The 24,187-nt window shown below is 52.5% G+C and overlaps 7 protein-coding genes across 7 annotated transcripts; 4 read left to right on the forward strand and 3 right to left on the reverse strand.

The window, feature by feature from the left end:
* Positions 1–600: 600 nt before the first annotated feature.
* CGGC5_v003731 (uncharacterized protein) lies at positions 601–6,782 on the forward strand (the record flags this gene model as incomplete). Its single annotated transcript, XM_032033690.1, has 3 exons — positions 601–667; positions 850–1,521; positions 1,765–6,782. The coding sequence occupies 3 exons, from the start codon at positions 601–603 to the stop codon at positions 6,780–6,782; spliced, it is 5,757 nt and encodes a 1,918-aa protein (XP_031886849.1).
* A 249-nt stretch (positions 6,783–7,031) lies between these two features.
* On the reverse strand, positions 7,032–8,299 carry UBE2J1 (Ubiquitin-conjugating enzyme E2 J1; the record flags this gene model as incomplete). Its single annotated transcript, XM_032033689.2, has 5 exons — positions 7,032–7,123; positions 7,204–7,216; positions 7,491–7,836; positions 7,893–8,190; positions 8,251–8,299. The coding sequence occupies 5 exons, from the start codon at positions 8,297–8,299 to the stop codon at positions 7,032–7,034; spliced, it is 798 nt and encodes a 265-aa protein (XP_031886850.2).
* Positions 8,300–8,921: 622 nt separating this feature from the next.
* CGGC5_v003733 (NADH dehydrogenase [ubiquinone] 1 beta subcomplex subunit 2) lies at positions 8,922–9,422 on the forward strand (the record flags this gene model as incomplete). Its single annotated transcript, XM_032033687.1, has 4 exons — positions 8,922–9,032; positions 9,096–9,230; positions 9,295–9,319; positions 9,382–9,422. The coding sequence occupies 4 exons, from the start codon at positions 8,922–8,924 to the stop codon at positions 9,420–9,422; spliced, it is 312 nt and encodes a 103-aa protein (XP_031886851.1).
* A 161-nt stretch (positions 9,423–9,583) lies between these two features.
* Positions 9,584–10,950, reverse strand: CNMT ((S)-coclaurine N-methyltransferase; the record flags this gene model as incomplete). Its single annotated transcript, XM_032033686.1, has 6 exons — positions 9,584–9,775; positions 9,844–9,982; positions 10,037–10,152; positions 10,204–10,408; positions 10,484–10,844; positions 10,941–10,950. 6 exons carry the CDS (start codon positions 10,948–10,950, stop codon positions 9,584–9,586), a joined length of 1,023 nt encoding a protein of 340 aa, XP_031887088.1.
* Positions 10,951–11,595: 645 nt separating this feature from the next.
* On the reverse strand, positions 11,596–16,430 carry CGGC5_v003735 (putative cation-transporting ATPase; the record flags this gene model as incomplete). Its single annotated transcript, XM_032033685.1, has 17 exons — positions 11,596–11,879; positions 11,931–12,079; positions 12,133–12,283; positions 12,344–12,389; positions 12,441–12,564; positions 12,617–12,849; positions 12,901–13,035; positions 13,089–13,171; positions 13,220–13,552; positions 13,618–13,771; positions 13,825–14,753; positions 14,807–14,938; positions 14,990–15,056; positions 15,107–15,241; positions 15,287–15,631; positions 15,679–16,236; positions 16,293–16,430. The coding sequence occupies 17 exons, from the start codon at positions 16,428–16,430 to the stop codon at positions 11,596–11,598; spliced, it is 3,996 nt and encodes a 1,331-aa protein (XP_031887089.1).
* A 1,945-nt stretch (positions 16,431–18,375) lies between these two features.
* Positions 18,376–19,920, forward strand: CGGC5_v003736 (putative nucleosome assembly protein; the record flags this gene model as incomplete). Its single annotated transcript, XM_032033684.1, has 5 exons — positions 18,376–18,422; positions 18,549–18,628; positions 18,709–19,419; positions 19,478–19,797; positions 19,870–19,920. The coding sequence occupies 5 exons, from the start codon at positions 18,376–18,378 to the stop codon at positions 19,918–19,920; spliced, it is 1,209 nt and encodes a 402-aa protein (XP_031887090.1).
* A 1,851-nt stretch (positions 19,921–21,771) lies between these two features.
* On the forward strand, positions 21,772–23,432 carry SER3 (D-3-phosphoglycerate dehydrogenase 1; the record flags this gene model as incomplete). The annotated part of the gene is made up of 5 exons (XM_032033683.1): positions 21,772–22,076; positions 22,153–22,460; positions 22,516–22,995; positions 23,049–23,342; positions 23,404–23,432. 5 exons carry the CDS (start codon positions 21,772–21,774, stop codon positions 23,430–23,432), a joined length of 1,416 nt encoding a protein of 471 aa, XP_031886853.1.
* Between the last annotated feature and the right edge of the window lie 755 nt (positions 23,433–24,187).

Consider the following 24,187-nt stretch of genomic DNA (forward strand, 5'->3'; position numbering starts at 1 on the left):
ATGTTGTAACGCATTGATAAATATCTGAAAATGTAGGTCTTCGTCTCAGTTAAGCAGCCAGGGGTGAAAGAGTGAATCAGAGAATGAAAGGATTCCTATCATCTCCGTTATCAAATCCGCCAGAGAGGTGGGGGTTTCGCTCTTGAATTTCATGCGATACCTATTCAGAAAGAAACAAGTTCACTGAGAACATGAGTATTACCTAGGTAACCATTACTACCTGGGTAATGTAAGGTACCTACCTGCACTGAGGTGCTGTGAAGTGCAACGTGGGTAGGTGCTCGCAGGTAGGTGGCTGCAACGCATGTCGTGGCCCACTCTTTGCACCAGCCACAGCTACCGAATATGATGACAGCTGAGAAACTGGATGCACTTGCGCTGCTGCGCATGTGGCTCGGTCTGGGCTGCATGCTAGCGGGGTTCTCGACTCCATGCAAACGCAAAAACTGGGATTTTGACCAACGACCTGACAAACGCCAATCGCAAGGCGCCTAGGTTCGATCTTCCATCGTCGACCACAACCACTCAGCAAGACATCGGGTTTTTTTTCCTACTCAAGACGCCCCCCTTGATAATGTGCAATCGACACGAACATTCATCATGTCCCGCGACCTGGAGCGATTGATCGAGTCACTCATCACTGATGTCTCCTGCTATGGTGACCTAGGTGAGTGAATCTATCTACTGAAACGAGCCTGTTCTTTGCTTTTGCATCCTTTACAACCTCGCGTCAAATTTCAATCAGGATGATGCGCGAGGCAGTCGGCTATGTATACATCGCCTTTCGAGCCGAGAAGGGCATGAGCGACGAGCGGGTGCCTTTTCGGTCTGTCACTGACCAGTGAACAGGATGTACCGTTTCCCACGTCTTGGAAGCACTAGACGCATTCTACCAAGATGCGCATTTGAGAAGCGATAAGCTATCTCAGGCCGATTCATCGGATTCGACGAGGACTAACCAACTCCTCTGGTCCACAGCATGGGACTGGCTCAGGATCAGGAAGGATCTTTCTGTTGGAGCCAATCGAAAATGGAATCACTTACCCTTGTCGGATATCCTGACCATACCAGATGCAGACGCCCAAGATGGTATCGCAATGAAGTCACCCAATGCATCCATTGGAAGGGGCGATGTTGCATATACAAACGAAGCTCAGCCTCAACCAGGTGCGGTGCCACCGCGGAAGGACCTGCCGCGCAAAAGGCCTCGCATCTACGTATCTGAAGATCGGATGTGGGAATCGATCGCTGGGCACGCTCCAGACTACCGAAGAGTTCCAAGACTGGAGTGGATGGCCTTGGTTGGAATAGCATCGACGAAGCAGCAAGGAATTCTGCAGGGAGATCTTGGCCGACTTGTCGGCCAGGACAAACGTTCACTACCAAAAAGAACCGACGCTCTTGCAGAAAAGGGATACATTTCCAAGCGCACAACTCTTGTCAGAGGCACAAAAACAAGCAAGCTGTGGCTTACACGCTTTGCTCCTGCGCTTCCTACGGACCCCACGAAAGTCGCCGCTGGTATGCCCGCCAATGTCGACATGTCTCGGGAAGCATTGGCAAGTGATCTCGAACCTGTTTCCTGGCGTGGAAGATGGACAGGAGACTCGGTCGATTATATTTCTCTGGCTCAAACAATTATGGCTGTGGTGAAAGCCTATCGAATCATCAGATATCACGACTTGCGGTGTAAGCTGGGGATCCTAGGCCTCAGGTGGCAGATGAAAGTTGCCGCAAAGACCTGTCGCTTTTTCGTTCGAACAGGTGCCATTCAATACGTGGGCGCCACCTTGTCAGGCAAGCTATTCAAGGACTGTCTCAAGTTCGACCATGACCTTACTCATGAGGACTGGGCTGCCTATCTGGCGACCGGAAAACAAAAAAGCCCTTCGTTCTCATCCTCCGGCTTCGATGCCGGACTTTTCCCCGCTGATGGAATGGATGCGCAAGGCCCAACCCTCGATACCGCCTCGCGCCCAGTATTGGGCCCCCAGCGCAGTAAAAAGACGCGTGCTGCTCTCTGGGTTGCTGACAAGCCCCTGACCACAACTGTGTTCGACAATATCCAAGCTGCCGGCCCCGCTGGTCTCTCAAACAAACAAATAGGTGACTCGACACTTGGACCGTCATTCAGGAGATACTTGTCGTCCATCTCATCAACATTGGCTATTCCTGCGCTGCAGCCGAATCACCTCAAGCATTTCCAAGTACTGAGTGAAATGCATCGAAAGGGCAAGTCACAACAATATCGCTACTTCGCCCCGCAACTTCCAGGGCCTTCGGAACCTTCTTCTGCTGAAGCAGTCGGGGATAACGACAATGGTGTAAAAGATGCAGTCTACAGGGGCGATTCGCATGCAGAATCGATCAGTCTTTTCCCGGCTCCTTCTATCCCGCCGGATACTGTTCGCGCTGTCGGTGGTCTGACAGCACTTGCGCAAGGCCCTGGCAAGGGAGCGACGGTGAGTGGTTCAAAACGGAAAGCCGAGGTTCTGGATATCTCCCATGGAAGCGAACCTCGAGATCTCGGATCTCGTCGGGGAAAGCGGGCGAGGCTGGCATCGCTGTCGTATCAAGAAGGCCTAGACGAAGAGCACAACGTTCCGCCAGCGATCAGCCATGATTCCAACCCTGAATCGTCTTTGAGGATGTCCACTCGTGGAAGCACGGGAAGAAGAAAGGCAGTCAGCACAGAGCTTGACTCTATGATTGTCAAACTCAAGGTCAGGCCGGAAGCGTTGTCGGACGTTATGCAGGCTCTGGCAGGAGGCGCAAAGGGCGAAAACAGAGTCGATCCAGCACCGGCTGAGATCGGTTTCCAAGACAAAATGGAGGCTCGCAGTTCGCAGAGGAGAGATGCTGGTTCACGTCTTAAATCAAGACATGATGCATCTGGATATCTAAAATCGGCCGAGGACACCGTAGCTCCCGACGACACACAAGAATCGATTGTGGTCGCCCATGAGGACCAGGATCGAAACGCTGAGGAAAACTCCTTGCAGCTCGTCAACAAAACCGCTGCTGAAGAAACAACAAGACGCGGAGGGCGACGTGGAAAGAAGAAAGGAGCAGAAAAGAAGACACGGAGCGTCTTTAAATGCGAAAAGTGTGGAGGAACTTGGAAGAATGACGTTGGCATCAAGTACCATCTCGAGAAGTCAAAAACGACATGCAATCCGAATTACGTTCCACCAGCGACAGCTCCGCCAGAATTGGTGGACAGAATATCTACTTCCGCAAAGCTAGTGACACCTCGTCCGACTAGACATCGCCAAGTCACAACGCCCGCCATCGATGAAGCGGACGAAATAGTGCCCTCGCCAACGGGCGGTCTTACACTGGGCGCTGCTGCCCCTGATGCGGCAGCAGCCGGCCTGGATGACTTAAACGATATGGATATCCTGATCTCCGATGGCAACACTGCTACTCGAAGAAGGAATACGAGGACCTCACGGCCTAGATGGTCTCATGCATCTTCTGAGGCGAGATTTGGGGTCAGAAACCGCATCGGCGGCCAACGCCAACCGTGCAAATCATCCTCGCTTCGGCCACCGATTTCTGTTGTCAGATCTTCGATGAGTGGCCTTATCGACGACACAGACGGTACCGTCAGAGACATGCCTGCAGAACACGCCCCAATCCAGCCGTCCTTCAAGCGCCTGCGAGTTGAGGAAACAACAACAACAACAACAACAACAACAACAACAACAACAACAACAACAACAACAACGAGCGCTCCTGACCGTCGCGGCAGTCCATCAACCAGTTTTGTCGAGGCTGGTGAAGCCTTTTTACCAATATGTGCACAAGAGCGCGGCAGCGGAGGGCAAATCAACTCTAAGTCGAATACATCAAGGGCAGAAACATCATCCAGTGTTACACTCGGCTTATCAAACGCAGAGGCAGTGCGAACTAGTATCGGCATCAAAGGTGCGTTGGCAGTCTCCGGGCAGGATCTCATGGAGAAAATTCTCATGCACATCCTGCATGCCAACGGTGGAGTCTTCCCTGGCGGTTGCTCCGTTTGGTATGCCGTTCTCGCAACGTGGGAAGTAGCTTTCCCGGGCGAACCCACACCGGCTCACCAGAGCTACAAAGATGCCTTGGCCCGATTGGCCAAGAGAAAACAGATCGTTGTCAGTACACATGCCTTCAAGGATTCTAGAGGTATGATGGCAAATTACCAATTACTGAGGGTCCCCGGGGTTGAGGCATCTTCGCCAGCTGGCGCGGCCATGAAAGCAAAGATAACTGCAGCGCACCCCAAGGCCTATACACCCCTGGCGTTCACTCCCAAGACCGGGCTCCATGATGAAGACAGCAACAACGTCCAGCCAGTTTTCTCGAGCCGGCGAAAACTTGTCCAGGGAATCGAGGTTCTTGATGCGCCTTTTTATGCTAAGAAAGCCGCAAATGAACGGCCACTCACCCCTCCTGAGGGTACCAATTTGACCCCACGGAAACGGAAGAGGAGAATGGTGACGAAGGAGCAAATTACACACGCCGAGGATGACGGCCCTGATGGTACACGACGTCGGGATATTTTCCGATTTTTTATGGACGGCAACGACGGAGCTCACAACGGACTAACGCGGTCAAATTCGATGGAAGCTGGAAGAAGCGGCTTCGTAACCCCTTTGGTGTTCCTTAAACCCAACACTTATCTCGGCCAAGATGTGCCAGAGGAAGTCAGACATTCCCTGTTACCACCCGACGGCCCAACTATCGAGCCAACATACCCGTCGGCACCAGCCAAGGACGATGTAGCCAATAACTTCAGCGTCAGTTTCACTGACGCCACCGTTATCGTAGGCCAAAGGGGCGTCTGGCCGGCGATTGACGACAGTTTATTCGACGAAGACTGCAGCTTAACAACACTAGGTTGGATGCCGGATTCTCGATGGTTCCTGAAGCAGAATCTACCGCAAAACTTGGCTGAGATGGTAAAATGGCGCGGCCGCCCGCGGTCCAAGTTTCCAAGCAGCAGCCAGTATCAGGAGTTTTCTGAGCAAGTCGATGCCTGCTTCGACTGGGAGTTGTCGACTGAGGGTATGAAGCTCATGTTGGCCGAGTCAATCGTGCCGGAGCACATCTTCATCAATCTTGGCGTTAGCGACCTGCCAGGCAAATGGGTGAATCCTCCTCTTGACTGGAATTCCGCTAATCAATTGAGTGCGTCTCTATTATTCGACGTGCGCTTGTCGGACTTCACTACCACTGCGGCTGATCATCTATGGGGCGGCGACCTTGGCCGTCAGCGGCGACGCAAGCGACGACAAAAGCAACCCATCACCGACACAAAGGACCTTGTAGTGGGTATAGATCTGAAGATCAGGTCGCTCATAACACTGCCAAAGGATGCGGACCTGCGAGAGGCATCCAAGCGGAACAACGGACTGGATGAGACCAACGAAACCATATTGATAGCGGCGTTCGTTGTGACTAGGACATTACTAGGCGGCGCCGACAGGGTCATCGAATGGGGCTTGATGATGACGTTGTTCCCGGACATGGCTCTCAGTGCTATGCGGCGATTCTGGTCCAAAGCTCGGAAGGACCGACGGACGTTCATTAGTCAACTCACAGAACGATTCCAGATTCGATTCATTCCCGCCTACGAAAACAATGAGTTCCCCGCGATTGACTTTGATAACTACGTCAACTACGATTGGGTCCGTCTGATCAGATGGACCGCTGGGCTCATCGAGGACTCCGTGGAGCTTCCTGCGAGCAAAAATGCCCTGGTTCAAGGATATTCTCTCGCACCAGCCTGGGCGGACATTGATAATTGGCGTGAAGATTACTACAATTTTCAGATGTCTGTCTTCAACAGATTTGAAGCCGCTACCTCGCGCCCGGCTACTTCCCTCATCGATGAAGGCAGCGGATCTGCCCCAAATACGAAAGCGAAAGACCTGGTTACAGCCATGTCCTGGCTTCGCTCTCTCTGCTACACGCCGCGCGATAGATACGCACCACAAGATATAAGGAAGAAAATGGCCAGCATAGGAGGCGGGGACGAGGAGCGCATTCAGAATTTGCTTGAGCAAGCGGTTGAGACCCTCCAAGGCCAGGGCATCATTACGGACAGCAAGCTGAAGGCACTCGAGGGAAGGCCATACCGCCTTACTGAGACCTTTCTTCCTCGGTTGATAAAATGGACGCATCAGCACAAGTTCGTTGACGCCACCCGCTTCAAGTCGCGACTTGATGTCAGCTTTCGACGAGGCGAAAAGATTCGTATTCCTTACGTTCTCAGAGACGGTGAAGTTATGGCGATGATGAACCTGCAGGCGAATGGGAGAGTGGCCGTTACGACAGTCGATGTCCCGAGCATTCCTCTGGGATTTGATCCCGGCAACTATGAAAGCAGAAAGTACCCGAAGTCGTATTATAACTTCGGCCTTGAGATCGCTCCCACACAAGATTATCTGTACGATGATGATTTAGAGGTTATCGAACGGGCAAGAAGCAACAGGCCCCCACGAGAAAACCAGAACCGAGCCATACCATTGTGGTCTGACTTTTTTGGGGAGCTCAATATAGAACGCTGGTCACAGGTCCTCGGTGCAGTCGCTTTCGTCATAGCCACGCGCGGCCCGCTGGACGTCCCGTCTGTTTGCGCAGTTTTGAAACCCTACCTTCAAGAATTTGAGGTTGAAATGGTCTTCGATTGGGGCCGACACAACGGGGTGTTAAAGCACATGGCACACGGGACGAGCTGCACAGTGGACGAGTGGTGGTGGCTGCTTGTCGGGAGGCAGCGAGGCATTGCGTTATGAAGACTTGTTTTACAACAATTTCTCAGTCACTTTGGGGACAGGGTGCCTATGCATCGAACTACAATGAAGCAAAGGGCAAGACACTTGGGGACCACAGAATTCAAGTCCAGGACAGCTGAGAAATTGAAACTGTGGTTAAGAATCCTGGCACAGATACTCGCCGTATTCATTCGCGTATGAAAATCGATGCAACCTGCATTCGTAGAGCAAGTGGAAAACACGCTAATAGACAGTTATCTGCCTCTGTATTCAATCCAAGCACTTCGCATGTGCCTTTCTGCCACCGTGTCTCTGTGTCGTAGACCCATCCATCAGCATATGAACATCCGACCCAAATGTCCCTGGAAGAGCATCAGTGTCAATAAGTTGCCCATCACAGCCTCCGCACGTCTAAGTAGGTAACGGATGAGCTGAAACCCACTGAAAATTACCATCTGTTTGTACAGAACTGACTGGCTAAAAGTCCAGGATTACTTTGAGAATCATCGCTAGAAGCAACACAACAAGTGCAACGATGGCCCGGTCCACCCACAGCGGTACCCCTTCGTCGTGCGGGCGTTGGTGAGCTTGCCGAACGTTCGGTGCCGGAGGCAGGGACACTGTTCTCGTTGGGTTCAATATCGATGGGGAGGGCCCGTTTGATCCCGCTGCGATGTCGGTCGCTGGCACTTGTGATATGGGCACTGGACTTGTTTCCGGCCCACCCACTTTGGGTGCAGTGCGGACGAAACCCTCGGCGAGCTCCGCACTCTCAGCATCACCATCGTCGTGCCGTGGGGTTTCCTGCGCGTGGTGTTGTCTTTCGGCCAGCTTGCCCATTTCATCTTTCCATCCCATCTTCAACTCTGAGGGTATTTCGACATCAGAGGATTCTGATGTGACGGCGATGGATTTGGCACTCTCCTCGCATTCCTGTATAATCTCGAGATTGGTTTTAGCGCATGTTGGGCACTTGAATGTCTGGGATGCCGTCGCGTGACGCCTTCGCACAGCGTCGCTTGTTTCGAGACCACCTAGTTGGCCTCGAGGATCTGTCTCCATAAAGCTGCGCAACCTGGTTGGTAGTTAGTAAAGGCGGCCAAGTCAAGGCCATTATGACGAGCGACGTACGCAACCAACGCCGTCCTTACGCCCCAGGCGGGCTGCCATGTTTCCTCGTGATGACCGCTGATGCTGAGGCAGATCTCGCGGTTCGTCTCGAAACGGCCGCTCGGAGTAAGAAATCGAAAGCTGGGCGGACGGAGCGGATATGTGGGTGGCAGGACGATTCGACCGTGGTAGATTCCATCGCTATAGGAAGAATTCGGGGGCCCGCGGAAGGTAAAGTGCCATTCGAATAGATCTGATTCTAGCGGGGTTGCCGTGTAATCTGGCGACGGCGAGTTTGAAAGTTCCTGTGCTTCGCGAACTGGACGCGAACAGATCAGATAATGACTGGTAGACGAGCAGGAGGGCAGAAAACTCTTACGTATGCGCCGTATCGTGGGCGACTTGGAGTTAAATTTGGGAGTTGCCATGTCGGCTATCTAGTTGGATAGACACTTCGAGGTGACCAGTGCTGTGTTCAATCGTTTGAGCGACAGCAGGGTCCCAGAAAAGTGTGTCTGATAGGGTAATCAGAAAATTCGATCAGGAGAAGGATATAGGTGGATTGGCTGCTGCCTTCTGGTCAATGTAGAGGTTTATTGGGAATGGTGCTGGAGGATAGGTGGCTCGAATTACGTATGAAGTCTACGTAGGCAAGGTAGGTAAGGTGCGTTGATGTTGCGATACGGGGACTTATCGGTTCAACGTCCCGCTAGAAATGGTGCTACGGGGCCGTCTCTTTGTGCCATTGTGCAGCACTCAAAGAGTTCTGTGTCCACTCTGCTCCAGGGGCTGTCAATGGTTTGAGACGGTAGGGGCCAGCCAACACCCGGGCCAGTGTCCCGGCCCGGAGAAGCCCCACCGGGCACAAAGGCGGGGGCTGCGTATCAGCGGTGTTTAGATAGGTACCTAGGTTTCCAGGCAGGCACATGAGGCACCAACCTGCAATTGAGGGAGACACCTAATCGATACAGATTGATTCGTCGTCTCCCAGCTCCGCCCCAATTACCTAAACAGCCAAGGCAGAGCTCCACACAGCGCTCCCGGTCTTGCATGGTGATGCTCCAACGTCGTTCGTCCTACCACTATTTTCAGTCACCTCCAGCTGCTCTACCCCGTCCCTTCCCCAACTCCGCGTGCGAAGAGGAACCGGCGATATTCGAGGTTGGTATGTTCATGTCGTTTTCGTCAATTGGTTCTATGACAGCTTCTAATTGAACTCCTCAGAAGATCCCGTCTACCCCGACCGACGCGCCTTGCCGCATTCTCACGATGTATCCCGGCCCCAAGCCTCCCACGCCTCACGTCCCGGGCATTTACCGCTATACAGCGACTGCTCTGGGTGCTGGCATGTGGTTCTTTGTGCGTTGTCTCGCCACGATATGACGCTCGAGAAACAGACATGCTGACTATTTGCCATTGGTAGCTGATGTATCGCGCGAAGAAGGATGGTGTGTTCATGCCCTTGGTGATGCGTGCAGTTGAATCCATTGTAGCTGACAATCGTGTGCAGGTCCCGTTTTGCTGGGCTGGAAGCATCCCTGGGATCACTGATCCTCACGTTTTGACCCGGTGCCGTGGAGGGAATCGACGTTGGAGCAAAATAAGCATCACCAGCCATGGGTTGATCAAGATTTGCCGGACCGAAGCCAACAAAGAAGATATGGCTATTCTATGAATATGACAGGGTTACACGTGCGTGTCCAGTGGAATGATCAGTTTGGTTTCTCGAACAGATAGTGCGCAATGCCCCAGATGTCGCCGCCTTGATAGGCAAACAGCTCGGAACACGCCATGTAAAATATCTGCCACCGGTTATACCATACACTGGCATCCTGCTCTCCGTAGGTCTCCACCAAGTGCGGCCAGATCTCCTTCTTGTGTGCAAGCATCTTGCTCAGCCAATCCTATTGCAAAGACGTCAGGTCGCTCGGTGCGTTCAGGGACAAGCATTGAAAAGGGGAAATTGACGTACCTCACACGTTTTGGAGTAATGCTGGCCGTTCACCCACCACTGCCTCTGGATTTTGAGATCATGCTGGAAGTACAGAAGCAGATCAACAGACGGCATGGTGCCTCCGGTGAAGAAATGCGTTGTCATCCAACCCTCCTCGCTGCGTTGCCTATGTCAGTAATGGTATTCCTCACCAGGAAAATACTCAACTTACTAGTCATACGGCGTGGTCTTATGTGCAAAAATATGCACGAAAAGCTTGCCGCCTCCTTTCAAAGCCCTGCTGACCTTGGCCATCAACAACTCATAGTTTTTCATGTGCTCAAAAAGCTTGTGCTCATCAGTAGCGATTCAACTGTGCGCGTTTGGGACGCTACGCACCTCGATGGACACGACTCTGTCGAAGGACTCAGGCTCAAATTCATAGTCGACAACGTTGCCTGTGATCACTGTGAGATTGGCCAGACCCTTCTCCTTGGCCTTTCCATCAATGTATTCCTTTTGCGTCTTAGAGTTAGAGAACGCAGTGACCTTGGAGTTAGGAAGGACCTCTGCAAAATAAAGCGCGCCCGACCCCCAGCCGCAGCTACGCAGAGTGAGTTAGCCCAAGTTACCTCGGCATGACTGTTCCGTCAAGAAAGGGGAAGGAATGAAGGCTCACCCGAGATCTAGAATGCTCATGCCGTCCTTCAACTCCGCCTTCTCCACATAAGTCTGCAGCATGGCAACTTCAGCCTGTGCCAGCGTCTCCCCGCCCTTGGGGTATAGACAGCATGAGTACTTCATACGAGGGCCCAAGCATGTGGCCAACACGCCGGTGCCGACTTCATAGTGCTGCTTGTTGGCAGCAGCAGTCTCGATGGCTATGGGCTGCGTGCGTAACTTCTCGATAAAGGTCATCTTACGCTCGTAATCCAGGCTGAGAGAGGTGCTTGCGATAGAATCGAGACGCTCTTGGAGCTGTCGTCGGATGCCAACTCTGATAACTGCATGGGGAAGGTAGCCGCTGTCGAGAATCCAGTCTGTTGAATCTCGTCAGAGACGTAGCTCCATTGCGATGAAAGCAGCAGAAGCTTCCTCCTCTATCAATGGTGGAGAAAGCACCATGGTCGACTTACCCATGTTCATCGTGATTTCACTAGGAGGAAATCGTCAATAGCTCGCAAGATGGTTTGAAGCCAAAACTGAGATAGTAGCTGTTTTCCGTCGAGCAAAAGATTCCGTGTCCTCAACTTTTTTTTTGGCTGGGGAGATGTTGCACTTCGAAACCAGATTCGAGTCCGAGCACAAAAGGGTGTGCGTCTGTTATCGTGGCATCTGGCAGCTTTTGTATTTTACAAACGCAACTTCACGATGTCGACCACTAGTAGCGCGATCGTTTGCAGGACAAGGTGAGTGGCACAGGACTTAATTGAATATCGGCGAGTGTGATTTTCACCAGCTACCAATTGTTTGGGGGGTTGGGAGATGCAGCGTGGCTGACTTTCCTGTCTCAGGCCGTCGTAGCGAAAACCCCGGCCCCTCGGAGCCGGGGTGATCCGCTTAGGCTAGCTCCAGTGTCGGCACCGGAATGCGGGTCGAGTGGAGCATCAATGACACGTCCATTTCTCCATCAACTAAGCTGTGTTCATCATGTTGTTCTTGTCTACGAGGACGAACATCGCGAAAATAGCCTTCATCTCATGGTACTAATTTACTGACATATCAATGAGGCTGGTAGCGTGTATTTGCGCTAACCATGGTGGGTCATGCGAAGCCTTGATGAATGCTATCCTACACCTCCATGTTCTCCAAGATAATCTTATACTGTTTCCTCTGCTTCGGCGTCTTCAGTACGTGTTCCTTGAAAACCCCAGCAGCCCTAGCCAATTTTTGGAAAACGTACTTTTCCGAGGTCAAAGCTGCAGCCAAGTAAACGGCACCAAGCAAGATCATGAAAAGCTCAAAGTCCAAATTGGTATTCGTCAGTTGCATCAAACGCTTGACCGAATGCGCCGGAAAAAGAATCATGTAAAGAGTGATCAGGAGAGTCACCCCAACAGTCGCCAAGAAGGGCCCTTGCCAGAAAGATCAGCAAAATGCTAGTATGTGAGAGGTATCAAACATACAATTCTTCAATGCGCTCTCTCTGAAGGGAGGCCCTGCATTGAGGACCACGCCAGCTAAGATGTACTCAAAGCATGACACGAGAAATAATACGGTGTTTTCCGAGTTTTTGATGTTTGACTTCTCATGGTTGATACGTGGTGGGATGTACCTATCAGCGTGATTAGTGGTACAATTAGACATCAGTGGCTTCCATGAACTTACCACGGTTGCTCTCGCACGGCTACATAGACCATGGCTTGCACGGCGATGCAAATGGCCATTTGTCCCAACAAGGGTATGAGAACCTTGCGGGATACAAGATCCGCCGTCGGTCGTTTCTGTGACAAAGTGGGAAAGGGCCCAGCCCAGCTCACTATTGTTGCCAACATTAGCACGCACCAAGCTGGATCCATCGTCATCGCGATGAACTTACTGAAGACAGCAATTGGTAGGATAAGAAGCAGATCGATGAAAAGAAACTATGGCTGTCTTAGTCTTGAATATAAGAGAAGGGATCATCATTGACTCACCTGGAAATCGCCGAGGTTTGACGCTTTCGCGTAGAGAAAGCTGACCGATGTGAACTGAATCGCCGAGTAGAGACTCATATACTTGAAGCAGCTGAAGCTCGTTACGAGCGCAGCACGCCCTTCACTACACCGATGCGTCAGCAGTGTCCTTCCAGCGAGAAGGGTCTTGCGCATACCGGATGACCGTCGGTACGCATCCGATGTCAAAGATACGAGATGTGAATGGAGCTGCAACGGAAGCTTCCGCTTCTGAGAGCGAAATGCCCACATCGGCAGCCTTCAGAGCGCCGCAATCATTTGCGCCGTCGCCGCAAAACCCACAGCAGTACCCAATGCCCTGTAGTTTCTCAACCAGTTCGTGCTTCTCGTCAGGCGACATGCGCGCAAAAACTCTGCCGCGAACGAGCATCTGTGACTGTCAGCAAGTTATTTGGTAAGAACGTCTATCGTAATCACCCACCCTTTGAAGAATTATTGGAGGTGCAAAGTCTACGATCCAACGGAAAACCTCGCCAGTGACAGCCAGTGAGTAGTTGCGAATGTCGTTGATGTTGTACGCCAGCGATGCGTCGACATCTGCTGGTGGGGCCATGGGCTTCGCCACAGTAAGTAGGGGAAACATGGTGAAGGTCGCTCCGTGAGACTTACAAGTAGAGTCTGGTCACTTAAGTGGAAGTCGCTATTGTCGATGCTCTCCCATTGCAACCTTGCCTTGGGATCGCCAGCATGCCCTTCCATCTGTTAACTAGAATTCACCATGATACGGGTGCTTTACTCACCCTCAATGAATCTCGGGACAAAGCAGTGAGCAGTTTTGTTGACCAAGTTGCACTCACGGGCAACGCTGATGGCGGTAAGGATGTTGTCACCAGTCACCATTGTTGCGCTGATGTTGGAGTCTAAAAGTTCCGTCAACACCGACGCAGTGGTCGGTTTCAGCTTGTTTTCGAAAATGATGAAGCCGGTAAACTCCAAGTCTGACTCTGCCTCGTGTCTCTTCATTTTCTGTGCCTTGACCCAACTCATATTGGGGATGTGGCGGGTTGCACACCCGATGACACGATATCCCTTATGCGTGTAGTTTGCAAGTTGTTCGTCGTAGTCGACAGGAACTGTTGCATCACGCATCAGTAACCAGACGGTCAATAATTGCAATTGTCATCGGTAATCCACTTACAGCTATCCTCTCGGCAAATCTCCCGCATGCACTCAGGGGCGCCTTTGACGTAGATGTCTCCACTTGGCTTTCCGAACTGCCTGACAATCACGCTCGCTCTTCGAAGCTGCGAAACAAATTCAAAAGATCTGAGGACTCCAAGTTCAAGAGGTGGCTGTTTGTGGAGGTCAGCCCCGCTTTGCTCAAACGACACCCATGATAACATACCGAGTGGTTATTTTCGTTTTGATCTCGTAGAGTATCAGAGTACTCCTCAGGCGGTCTAGCGACAGATGGTGCGAGGCTTCCCTGGTCCTGATCGTCCGCTTCGTTCAGGCTTTGCTTGCCCTCTTCGAAAGACCACCGAGTAAATTCGAACATCTTCAGATCAAGTGGATCCCCAACCAATTCGTCATCTACGACCCTTAGAGAGTGACAGGTCGCCATTGTGAAAAGAGCGGCCTTAAGCTTCGAATCTTGGGCAGCATCTCTACTTCGGTGGTTGCGACTTGGCACAAGAGTCGATGGGTCCGATAACACGTCTGTAAACTTGCCGGTCGCAGGCGATGCCACACGCACACCGAGAATGTCCAGCCCGTCTTCTGTCAAGGTTCCGGTTTTGTCGAAACACATGATATCCAACTTCCCCCCCACATTGACTCGCTGCGGACTGATACAGAATATCTGTTTCTTCTTGAGTCTGTTAAGTGCAAAATTGGTGCCAATTGTAAGAGTGGCCGGCAAAGCAGGGGGCACCACGATCGTTATCAAATCAAGGGCGCGCACGATGATTAGATGCCAAGCCAACTGCAACCGCAGGAAGTTGACAAGCGATGCAATAAAGCCGAGCATAGCCACCACAGCCATAACGCTTATATACCGGAAGGAATCCCGATAGAACTTGAAGCCTGATGGTTTGGGGAATAGCATGGATCGGACCAGAGAGCCCTTCGTGGTACTGAATCCTGTTCTGACAACCAGGGCAAGGGCCACAGCGTCGCCATCTCGATCCTCTTGTGGTCGACGAGCGCGGACAATCTTGGTCCCGCAGAATAAAAAGTGTTTCGCGATCTCTGGCGAGACTGTCGGCGCAGCCAAATCCAACTTATGCATAGTATCATCCGTGGCAGGCGTTTTCGACACAGGGACAGACTCGCCTGGCAAACATTGTCAGTCATTTAGCAGGCTAAAGAATGCGCAATGGACTTACCGGTAAGCATGCTCTCATTGACAATGCAGTCACCGCTCAACAACAAGCCGTCACTGGGAAACTGGGTCAGGTTCGGATCGCTGACCTCATAGACATCACCGGGCACAAGTTCGCTTGAAGGCACGAAGCGCCCTCGTGGATCGTCAGTCTAGCTAAAGTTAAATATTCTGGCACAGCACTCACAGAATCCGTTCCGAAGCACTCTGACGTCACATTCAAAGCGCGAAATCTCCCGAAGGCGCTTCATGGTCTGTGCCAGTGAGCCATGGAACGCATCAATGCATGGTATGGGGAGCTTACCGCCCGGGTCTCGATTAGAGTTGTCGTGATACTACCAAATGACATCAAGAATATGGCGACAGCGTAGTAGTAGTACTCGTCCAGTGACCAAAGAATCAAGCTAGCTATCTGAAAGACATAGAACGGATGGAACACCTAAGCGTGTCAGTATCATGGCACGTCAAAGCCGACATTACGCACCTCGTCCACAAGAAGGCGTGGTATGGACTTCTGCTCGATGTCGATGAGGTTGTTACCGAATACAACCTCCCGGAGTCCTTTTTCGTCGCTGTCTATGCCAACCCTGACAGCTCGAGGGTCGGTCCAATTGGGGTCGACCCATCCGTTGAACATGATGAACTTGTCTGTTTGCTGATTGAAATATAGGCGAACATAGCGGTAGTTGAGCATGCGAAGCTCGGTAATGATGGGATCGTAATCATCGTCCATCATATAGCCTTTCTCGCTAGAGCCGAAAATTGTTGACATTGGTCTCCCGTAGAGTTTCTTATCCACGTCCATAAGAGCGAACTCACCCCATTGGTTCTAGTCGAGTTAGATATAGAGCCCATCAGTGACCTGGGACGACTTACTTCGACAACCACCCAGTCGCATTCAGCCAATGGAGATGGACGCCCCAACAACCTGACTTGCCATCGAGGAAACCATCTCAGCAAAAGCCATGAGAGGCCGAGAGTACAAACGCAGAGGAGACCATAAGCGACAAAGCCCAAACGACTAGTCCGAAAGCCTGCGATGACGATCGTGAGGTCCTCGTTGACCATGTAGACCTTTTGACTGATTCGACCGTCTCCACCCAAGCTCTTGCTTGTGGTCGCACTGTCTCGGCGCAAAAGCCTAGCATGAACGGAGGACCGCGAATGTGTCGATGACCTTCGGCGATGGGCCATGTAGTCATCATCACCTGCATCGCCACTTTCTATATCAAGATTGCTCTCGTCATCCTCGCCGAAGGTAAAATCACCGACGTCGGACATGCTTCGGCGTTCTTCATCGAATGTGGGGGAGGGCTCCAAATCATCTTCGTCTTGGTAGTAAGCAAAGCTCGTGGTAGAATCGGCGCGTGGTCTGCGGTGCGAGAAAGCAGAAACGCTGGTCGGGAGACTCTCGGCCATTGGTCCGGAGAAGAGCTGCAAAGGCAAGAAGTTTAGTTTCTGTTTGGTGGCGATGCTGCCAGGGAGCCTACCTCATCGTGGGCCATTTCAACCTCCTCAAATATGCTCGTGCTGCTCTGGTTGGAGTTGAGACGGTATAGGGGGGCATGGCCATTCGCTCTCGATGTCGAGGAGGCACGATGGTGCCCTTGATCCGGATCTTGATCCATGATGACGTTTGATGCGGGTTCAGGCTCAGCGTCACGCTGCCAGGTTCTGGTGTTTGCACTTCGAAAATAGAATAGACAGGAATCCGTCGAGCTACCCGGACACCGAGTGAGAAGAGACGATACTGTAGGCCGAGTGGAAGAGGCACATGGCAGCGGAACGAGAAAACGGTAGCTATGCGGTGGTCGACTCGGCGAAGCTTAGCCAAGTGCAGATGGATGTGAGGTGTCGCGAAGGACCCGAATGTTCGGCTTTGAGCGAATCGCGATATGGATGTCGAACGGTGGATGTCCGTAGAGGCGGCGCAACGCAGTTGTTGCGGCCGTGGACGAGCAGCGCCTATTGAACTGGTGTGAAAGCCTGAGTTGCACTTGGAAACTGAAAATAAAGAATGTTTTGCTGGTTAGCGCATTCCGAGCTGACTCCGTGCGATGATGGTCCGGCAAGGCAAGGTACATCGCCGCAGTGTCCGTACTGTGGTTGCACAAGGCGAGGCACCTGGGCAGCCGCCAGCGAATGGGACAGGTACCTTAGCAGGTAGGTAGGTACTTAAAGGTAGGTGCCCTAGGGTGTCTTCCATTACCTGCCTTAGGTCCTCATCACTGATAAGACGTTCGGAAACCACAAAATAAGTCCTACAAGGGAGGGAACTGGAAGCTACCTACCTGACCACAACCTGGGCTGGACCCCTCAATCCAGTGCAGACGACGGGAGACCAGGAAACAAATCCCTTGAGCGTGGCTACCATGTCCACCTAGGCACTTCAGGCACGGTGCCTATCGTTCAAACAGATTGTTTGCACTACACCTGGGCTGGAGGCAAGCGTGGACGTGGATGTGAACGTCCGCCTCAGTATCTCCACCCGACGCCAAACCACCTTACCTCCAAGGTAATTAGGTCCAGCTCAGTCCAGTGTTCATTACGTCGGCGTCCTGTCTCTCACTGTACCTTGATGACTTACGTATCTACCTACCTACATTGGGAGCTTTACATGCCTACTTTACCAAGAGGGATTGCTGCCGTTTGGCTTTGTCAACATAGTATCCGGGCGCTCCAAATGTTCCCAAGAGGTGCACACATTTCGCTCTTAGTTGTCTGACAGTGTCACGGCAATGTCCAAATCACCAGGGTAAGGGCCGACTTCAAGATACACGACAGTACACCTTACCATGTCGAGACAGCCTGGCAGCTGGCCTATAAGAACTGGCCCCCATGTCCACCAGGACTGAGTCTCAAGAGTCTTTTTGCTTCACCGACACGGCTGGGCCGGGGTGTGCATTCGTAGTCTTTACCGCTTTCTGAGCCCTGAGTAGGTATCAACGTCTTGCCCCCGCAGGGGAAGGGGTAACCTCGAAGGATGAGGTTCAGATGATGGCTTGCGCTGCCAGGTAGTTGTGTTTACCTGGTACCTACTGAGGAAAGGCAACGGGTGCCTGGCCTGAGGCTTCAGCAAATGCCTGCCCAGCGCCTGGTACCCTACCCGCCAATGTTTTCACCCTGCCATACAAACCACCTTACCTCACTGTACTGCACCTACCTTAGGTACCTTGGGTACGGATACTTGCCCACCTTACAAGGTAGGTAGGTAAGGTACCTTGCCTTACCTAAGTGGAGGATGGTCATCAGTAGAACAGGCCGCCATGTGATGTCCATTGGAGCCCGCCCGCTGTCGACTACCCCGTCCACTAGTCACTACCTTACTCTCTACTCGTGGAAGGCGCCTAGCAGCGGTACCCGCCCCAACGAACGAAGGACAAAGTCTGGCTCCTAGAATTTTTTTGCCAGTTGCCGCCCCCCACCAAAATAAGACTTGACTGGGCATCTACAACTTCCCACCCTCGGCGTTTTCCTGTTTTTGCCCCGTCAATCCCAATCCCAATCCCCTTCGGTTTCGACAACCCTCACTCCATCGTCTCTTTCCACAGGCTTCAGAGTCGATCGCACATCATGGCTGAGCCTATTCGCAATAAGCGCCTCGACCCGGCCACTGCGCCGTAAGTATCTGACCTCCCCCACGGCTGCACTTTGTTCTGGGTGGCGACCCCTCGCTTCTCGCTCGCAGTGTTCGACGACAAAAAGTTGTGTCCTCGTGATGGCTAACGATCACCATCTGCCCTCAGTACGCCGCAGAATACCCCCCTTCAGAATGCGCCCATTTCCTCGCACGCCCAGCAGCCCGGCGTTGACAGCATCAAGGAGGGTATGTGCCCCTCTTCTGCCATTTGGCTTCGCCCATACCCCTCCATCGGATGATAACTAACTTGCAATTCTCCGTCATAGAGGATCTTGATCGCGCCGCCGCTGCCTCCATCTTCGCCCAAAACCCAAAGCTCGTTCAAATGATCCAGGGAAGACTTGGCTCCCTCGTCGGCCGTTCCTCCGGTTACATCGAGTCCCTCCCTCCTCAGGTGCGCCGCCGTGTCGCTGGCCTCAAGGGCATTCAGAAGGAGCACTCCAAGCTCGAGGCCGAATTCCAGGAGGAGGTTCTCCAGCTGGAGAAGAAGTACTTCGCCAAGTTCACTCCTCTCTACGAGAAGCGTGCCAAAATTGTGAACGGAGGCTCTGAGCCTTCCGAGGAAGAGATCAAGGCCGGCGAGGAGGAGGATGATGACGAGGAGCCCGAGGACGCCGAGAAGACGGATAAGTCTACCGAATCATCCGACGTCTCTGGTATCCCCGAGTTCTGGCTGTCTGCCATGAAGAACCAAATTTCTCTTGCCGAGATGATTACCGACCGTGATGAGGCCGCCCTGAAGCACCTCGTTGATATTCGCATGGAGTACCTCGACAAGCCTGGTTTCCGCCTCATCTTCGAGTTTGCCGAGAACGAATTTTTCACGAACAAGACCATCACCAAAACCTACTTCTACCAGAGCGAGAGCGGCTACGGTGGTGACTTCATCTATGATCATGCCGAAGGTGACAAAATCGATTGGAAGGAAGGCAAGGATCTCACTGTTCGGATCGAGAGCAAGAAGCAGAGGAACAAGAGTGAGTTTGGAAGGCGCGTATCCGGAATACAAGAATCGGCCGCTGACCATTGTAACAGACACGAAGCAGACTCGTATCGTTAAGAAGACGGTTCCCACCGAGTCCTTCTTCAACTTCTTCTCGCCTCCTCAGGCCCCCACGGAGGAGGACGACGACGCCGCTTCTGACATCGAGGAGCGCCTTGAGCTTGACTACCAGCTTGGAGAGGACATCAAGGAGAAGCTCATCCCCCGTGCCATCGACTGGTTTACCGGCGAAGCTCTGGCCTTTGAGGAGTTGGACGATGATGACTTGGAGGGCGACTTCGACGACGAGGACGACGACGACGACGACGATCTTAGCGAGGACCGTGACGAAGACGAAGAGTCTGAGGACGAGGTGAGTGCTACCGCGACTTTGATAGCCGAGCCCATGTCTGGCCTGCGTAACAGAGCTGACTATCGCGTACAGGACGATACCGGCAAACCTAAGCAGGAGGCGGCTGAGTGCAAGCAGAGCTGAGCGATGCAGGCATAAGTCACTTTTTGTTGATAGGTTCTTGGCATCCATGCTGATCGGGACTTGAGGAAAATGTGTTATTCCAACGAGTGCTTTCCGCACCCACAGAGGTGGCGATGTCTATACTGCGCGCCACCTCAGCATTACGAGGTTTGGGCCAAGCAGCAAACCACAGAAGGGTTCTGCTTGATAGATGGTAATTGACATTTCGGTCGCCGATTTTCTTTTTCTTCCGAGAGACACGGCTATTTACGTCCTGGCCATGAATGATGCTGTATGTTGCTGCTGAAACGGGGATCGTAGAACGGGTGTTTTCTGAGTTTGTTCTTCTTCTTTGTTATGTAACGGATAGGGGGCTAGCATTGGAGGTAGTAGAGACACACAAGTAAGCATGGGTCAATCGAGGGTCCCCAAAGTTTTATCCCGTGTGACTGTCAATCGGAGGGGTTCACCCAGCCCCCATAGTGCTCCAAACTGAATGGTCACTGGACGGCCAGATAGAGTACGGTGAGGAGAAGGCCATGGAGTTGAGCAAGGGATCTACGCCATGCTTAAGAAAGGCTGGGTCATTTGAAGTTGCTGTCGGCTGCGACTAAGAAGGAACCTCCGTGAGTTGTCGGGAGCGGAACTTGCGTTGCGGGAGGTTGGATCGGGCTGACAAGACAACACAAGCCTACCTTACCCAGTATGCTGGAAGTCGGGTGACGACTTTGCGGCTATGCATGGCGATTGGGCCTTGAATCGCCTCAGCAAAGTGGAACGACAAAATTGTCCGTAACCGGCACGTCGGGCCCAACAAGCATTAATACACGACATGTATCCGTAATGCGTTGACTGTTCTATTTCCAGTGACCCACGCAGAGCGGCTCTGGGCCGTTATGACGCTTCCGTGCCGGCGTTGGAGGGGTGCAAGATTTTTTTCCTCTTCCTCCCCTCTCTAGGTTTTTTTCGTCTCAGTGACTCAAGCACAAGTCGTGTCAAACAGCGGGAAATGGGACAAGGGCCGCGGTGAGGCGCCGGCGTACTGGACTCGGTGCCGTTCCCATGGCGTGCTTGCGATGGACCGACTGCCGGTAGAACTCCGCTGTCACAGTAGTCGGCATAGCACTGTATGAGTAACTCCCGGTACTTGATTCATGGCTCCTGACGCCGCGTATGCATGCACATGGCGCGTTCAGTTTCCACATCCGCACCGTATCAGATCCGTGTCCACACGTGGCGGTAGGATCCCGGAGACGAAATCCACTCTTCGGGGTCTGCCCTTTACTGTACCTTCCGCAATACGCATCTGCTAGCCCGCACCGAGCATCATCTCAGCTGGCTGCGGCTGCGATTGCGGATGCGCCTGTCCAGTCATAGTACGTAAAACACATCCATGGATGTGCTGTCGGGTACCGTGCTCATTACATAGCGCACGTAGGTACCTCTATGGCCATGGAATGCTCTCAGTCATCGTGTGCAGCCAGTAAAATGCTGCAACTTGCAGCGCTGAGGTAAGGTAAGGTAGGAGTAGACGCACTACGTACTCTTTTTTTTTTTTTTTTTTTCCCGCCTCGGTCACCACTGGGCCATCCCGCGTCATTTTGAGAACGTTCCATGAATATAAAACTTCTCTTCCCCGGACCACATCACGAAGCGTTGTGCCATCTTTAAATGCCGCGCCACCAGCTTTAGCACTTGTCTTTCCGAGCTGAATACATTACCTGTCGTCGTCTGTCTCCCCCTCGGCCCTCACGACACCACCCTCAACCGAGCTGCATATCGGCCTATTCTGCCCCGCATCAAAAATTCCCAATCACCCCTCCATCGTCACACGCGCCTCAGCCATTAGGACTTCAGCAGCCATACGTAGACATGGCCTCAGCACAGGATATTACCGGCGCCTCAGCGTTCGGAAAGCAGCTCGAAGTCTCTGCCAGCCTTGGTCTCTCGACTTCCCCTACTGCTACTTTTCATTCTCCTCCCTCCAGCTTTGGCGGACCTGCTCTCGCCAGGAGGCCCGCCCCCAAGCTCCTGAAGCCTTTCGACACCCAGGACATCAAGATTCTGCTCCTCGAGAACGTCAACCAAACCGGCAAAGACATCCTTACTGAACAGGGCTACCAGGTTGAAGCTCTGAAGACGTCTTTGCCCGAGGATCAGCTCATTGAGAAAATTCGGTAGGCAATGCCTTTTACGATGGACGATTGTGAATTCGAGAGTAAAACATGAGCGACTCATACCATTAAACGATAGGGACGTCCACGTCATTGGTATTCGCTCCAAGACGAAATTGACCGAGAAAGTACTTCGTGAGGCCAAGAACCTACTTGTCATCGGCTGCTTCTGCATCGGCACCAACCAGGTCGACCTCGAGTACGCCGCTGCCCATGGTATCGCCGTGTTCAACTCTCCCTTCGCCAACTCTCGCAGTGTGGCTGAGCTCGTCATTGCCGAAATTATTACTTTGGCCCGCCAGCTTGGCGACCGCTCGAACGAAATGCACCGCGGCACCTGGAATAAGGTCAGCGCGAAGTGCTGGGAGATCCGCGGCAAGACACTTGGTATATCAATCCCATTTCAGGTCTGGCAGCAACGTAAACTCTAACTCCCTCCCAGGGATCGTCGGCTACGGCCACATTGGCTCCCAATTGTCCGTCTTGGCCGAAGCAATGGGAATGAATGTTGTCTACTACGACGTTGTCAATCTGATGGCCATGGGTACTGCGAGACAGGTGCCGACTTTGGACAGCCTGCTAGAAGAGGCGGACTTCGTGACCCTCCACGTGCCAGAACTGCCCGAAACCAAGAACATGATTGGAGCTGTTCAACTGGAGAAGATGAAGACCGGTGCCTATTTGATCAACGCCAGTCGTGGCACTGTTGTCGACATTCAGGCTCTCATCAACGCCATGCGCTCTGGCAAGATTGCTGGCGCTGCTCTTGACGTCTATCCCAATGAGCCCGCCGCCAATGGCGACTACTTTAACAGCTCTCTCAATGCCTGGGGAGAGGATCTGCGCAACTTGAACAACATCATTCTTACTCCGCACATCGGTGGAAGCACTGAGGAGGCACAGCGCGCAATTGGTGTGGAAGGTAAGTTGTCAAGACTGTCATTGTTACTCCTTGCCGGGCTCACAAGTGAACAGTTGCCGAGGCTCTTGTCCGCTACATCAACCAGGGCATCACATTGAACAGCGTGAACTTGCCTGAAGTGAACCTGAGATCCTTGACTCTTGACGAACCCGACCACGCTCGTGTCATCTATATTCATCGCAACATCCCCGGTGTTCTGCGCAGAGTCAATGAGATTCTGGGCAACCACAACGTCGACAAGCAAATTACTGACAGTAAGGGTGATATCGCCTACCTTATGGCTGACGTCAGCGATGTGAAGGGGGAGGACATCAAGGATATCTCAGACAGTCTCGACGCTCTAAGCTGTGAGTGTTCTCCCCTCTTCCCCCGAGTTGTTCGACATGATCCATGCTGACTTTGTTACAGCTCGTATCTTGACCCGTGTCTTGTACTAGAGCTAGTCTAGCGCATCGCATTTGGAGGCGTTTATGAATGGAGAATTTGACTTTGGGACATCATAGTGGCAGCTGACGTCTGCTGCCATTTGCGACAGCATTTCAACATGTCGGCAGGAGGCGCCTAAGCGCTTTCGATTATGGAGCATCGGGTTCACATCAACTTGAAGGCATAGAAAAAGGGTAGAAGCATGGCTGCGTCTGCAGTAAGAATAGGATACTTGAAACGAGATCGACGTCAAGAAGTAGTTACGCACTCTGTGAAGCAAATTTGCGAGCGACATTAATGGTGCTACTTGGTCAAGGATCAGGTCAGAGTCAAGTCTCCAGGTTATACGCTGTTTTGGAGTGGCATGGCATGCTGTGCTTCTGCTTGAGCCTTGCATACTGGACGCGGCTGTATACGGCGGGCCAGTAAGGCGGTGAGTGAAGGACATGCGGTACGCGGGGCGTGTCTATGCCTCGGAAATTGTGGTGTGCAGCGGTCCAGTGGCCGGCGCCGGACCCAGTAGCCACGAGAGAGCATGAATTCTTCATACTCAAAAGCATCTTCAGGTGCCTGAACCAATGCCGTCTTTGGCTTAGCCTTCGCCAGGCGACCAGAACACCGGACAGGGAAATGGAGTGCACGTCCGATAAATGGGGACCGGCGGATGGCCCTTGGCCCGATACCAGTCAATCGCGTAGGAAGCAAGTCACATCTCCGTTGGCTAGTTGAGCAGCAACAGCAGATACGTATGTCCAAGATTGCAATG

This window comes from Colletotrichum fructicola (assembly GCF_000319635.2).
Source record: "Colletotrichum fructicola Nara gc5 chromosome Unknown KSG_Nara_v1_contig02, whole genome shotgun sequence".
Taxonomy (NCBI): Eukaryota; Fungi; Ascomycota; class Sordariomycetes; order Glomerellales; family Glomerellaceae; genus Colletotrichum; species Colletotrichum fructicola.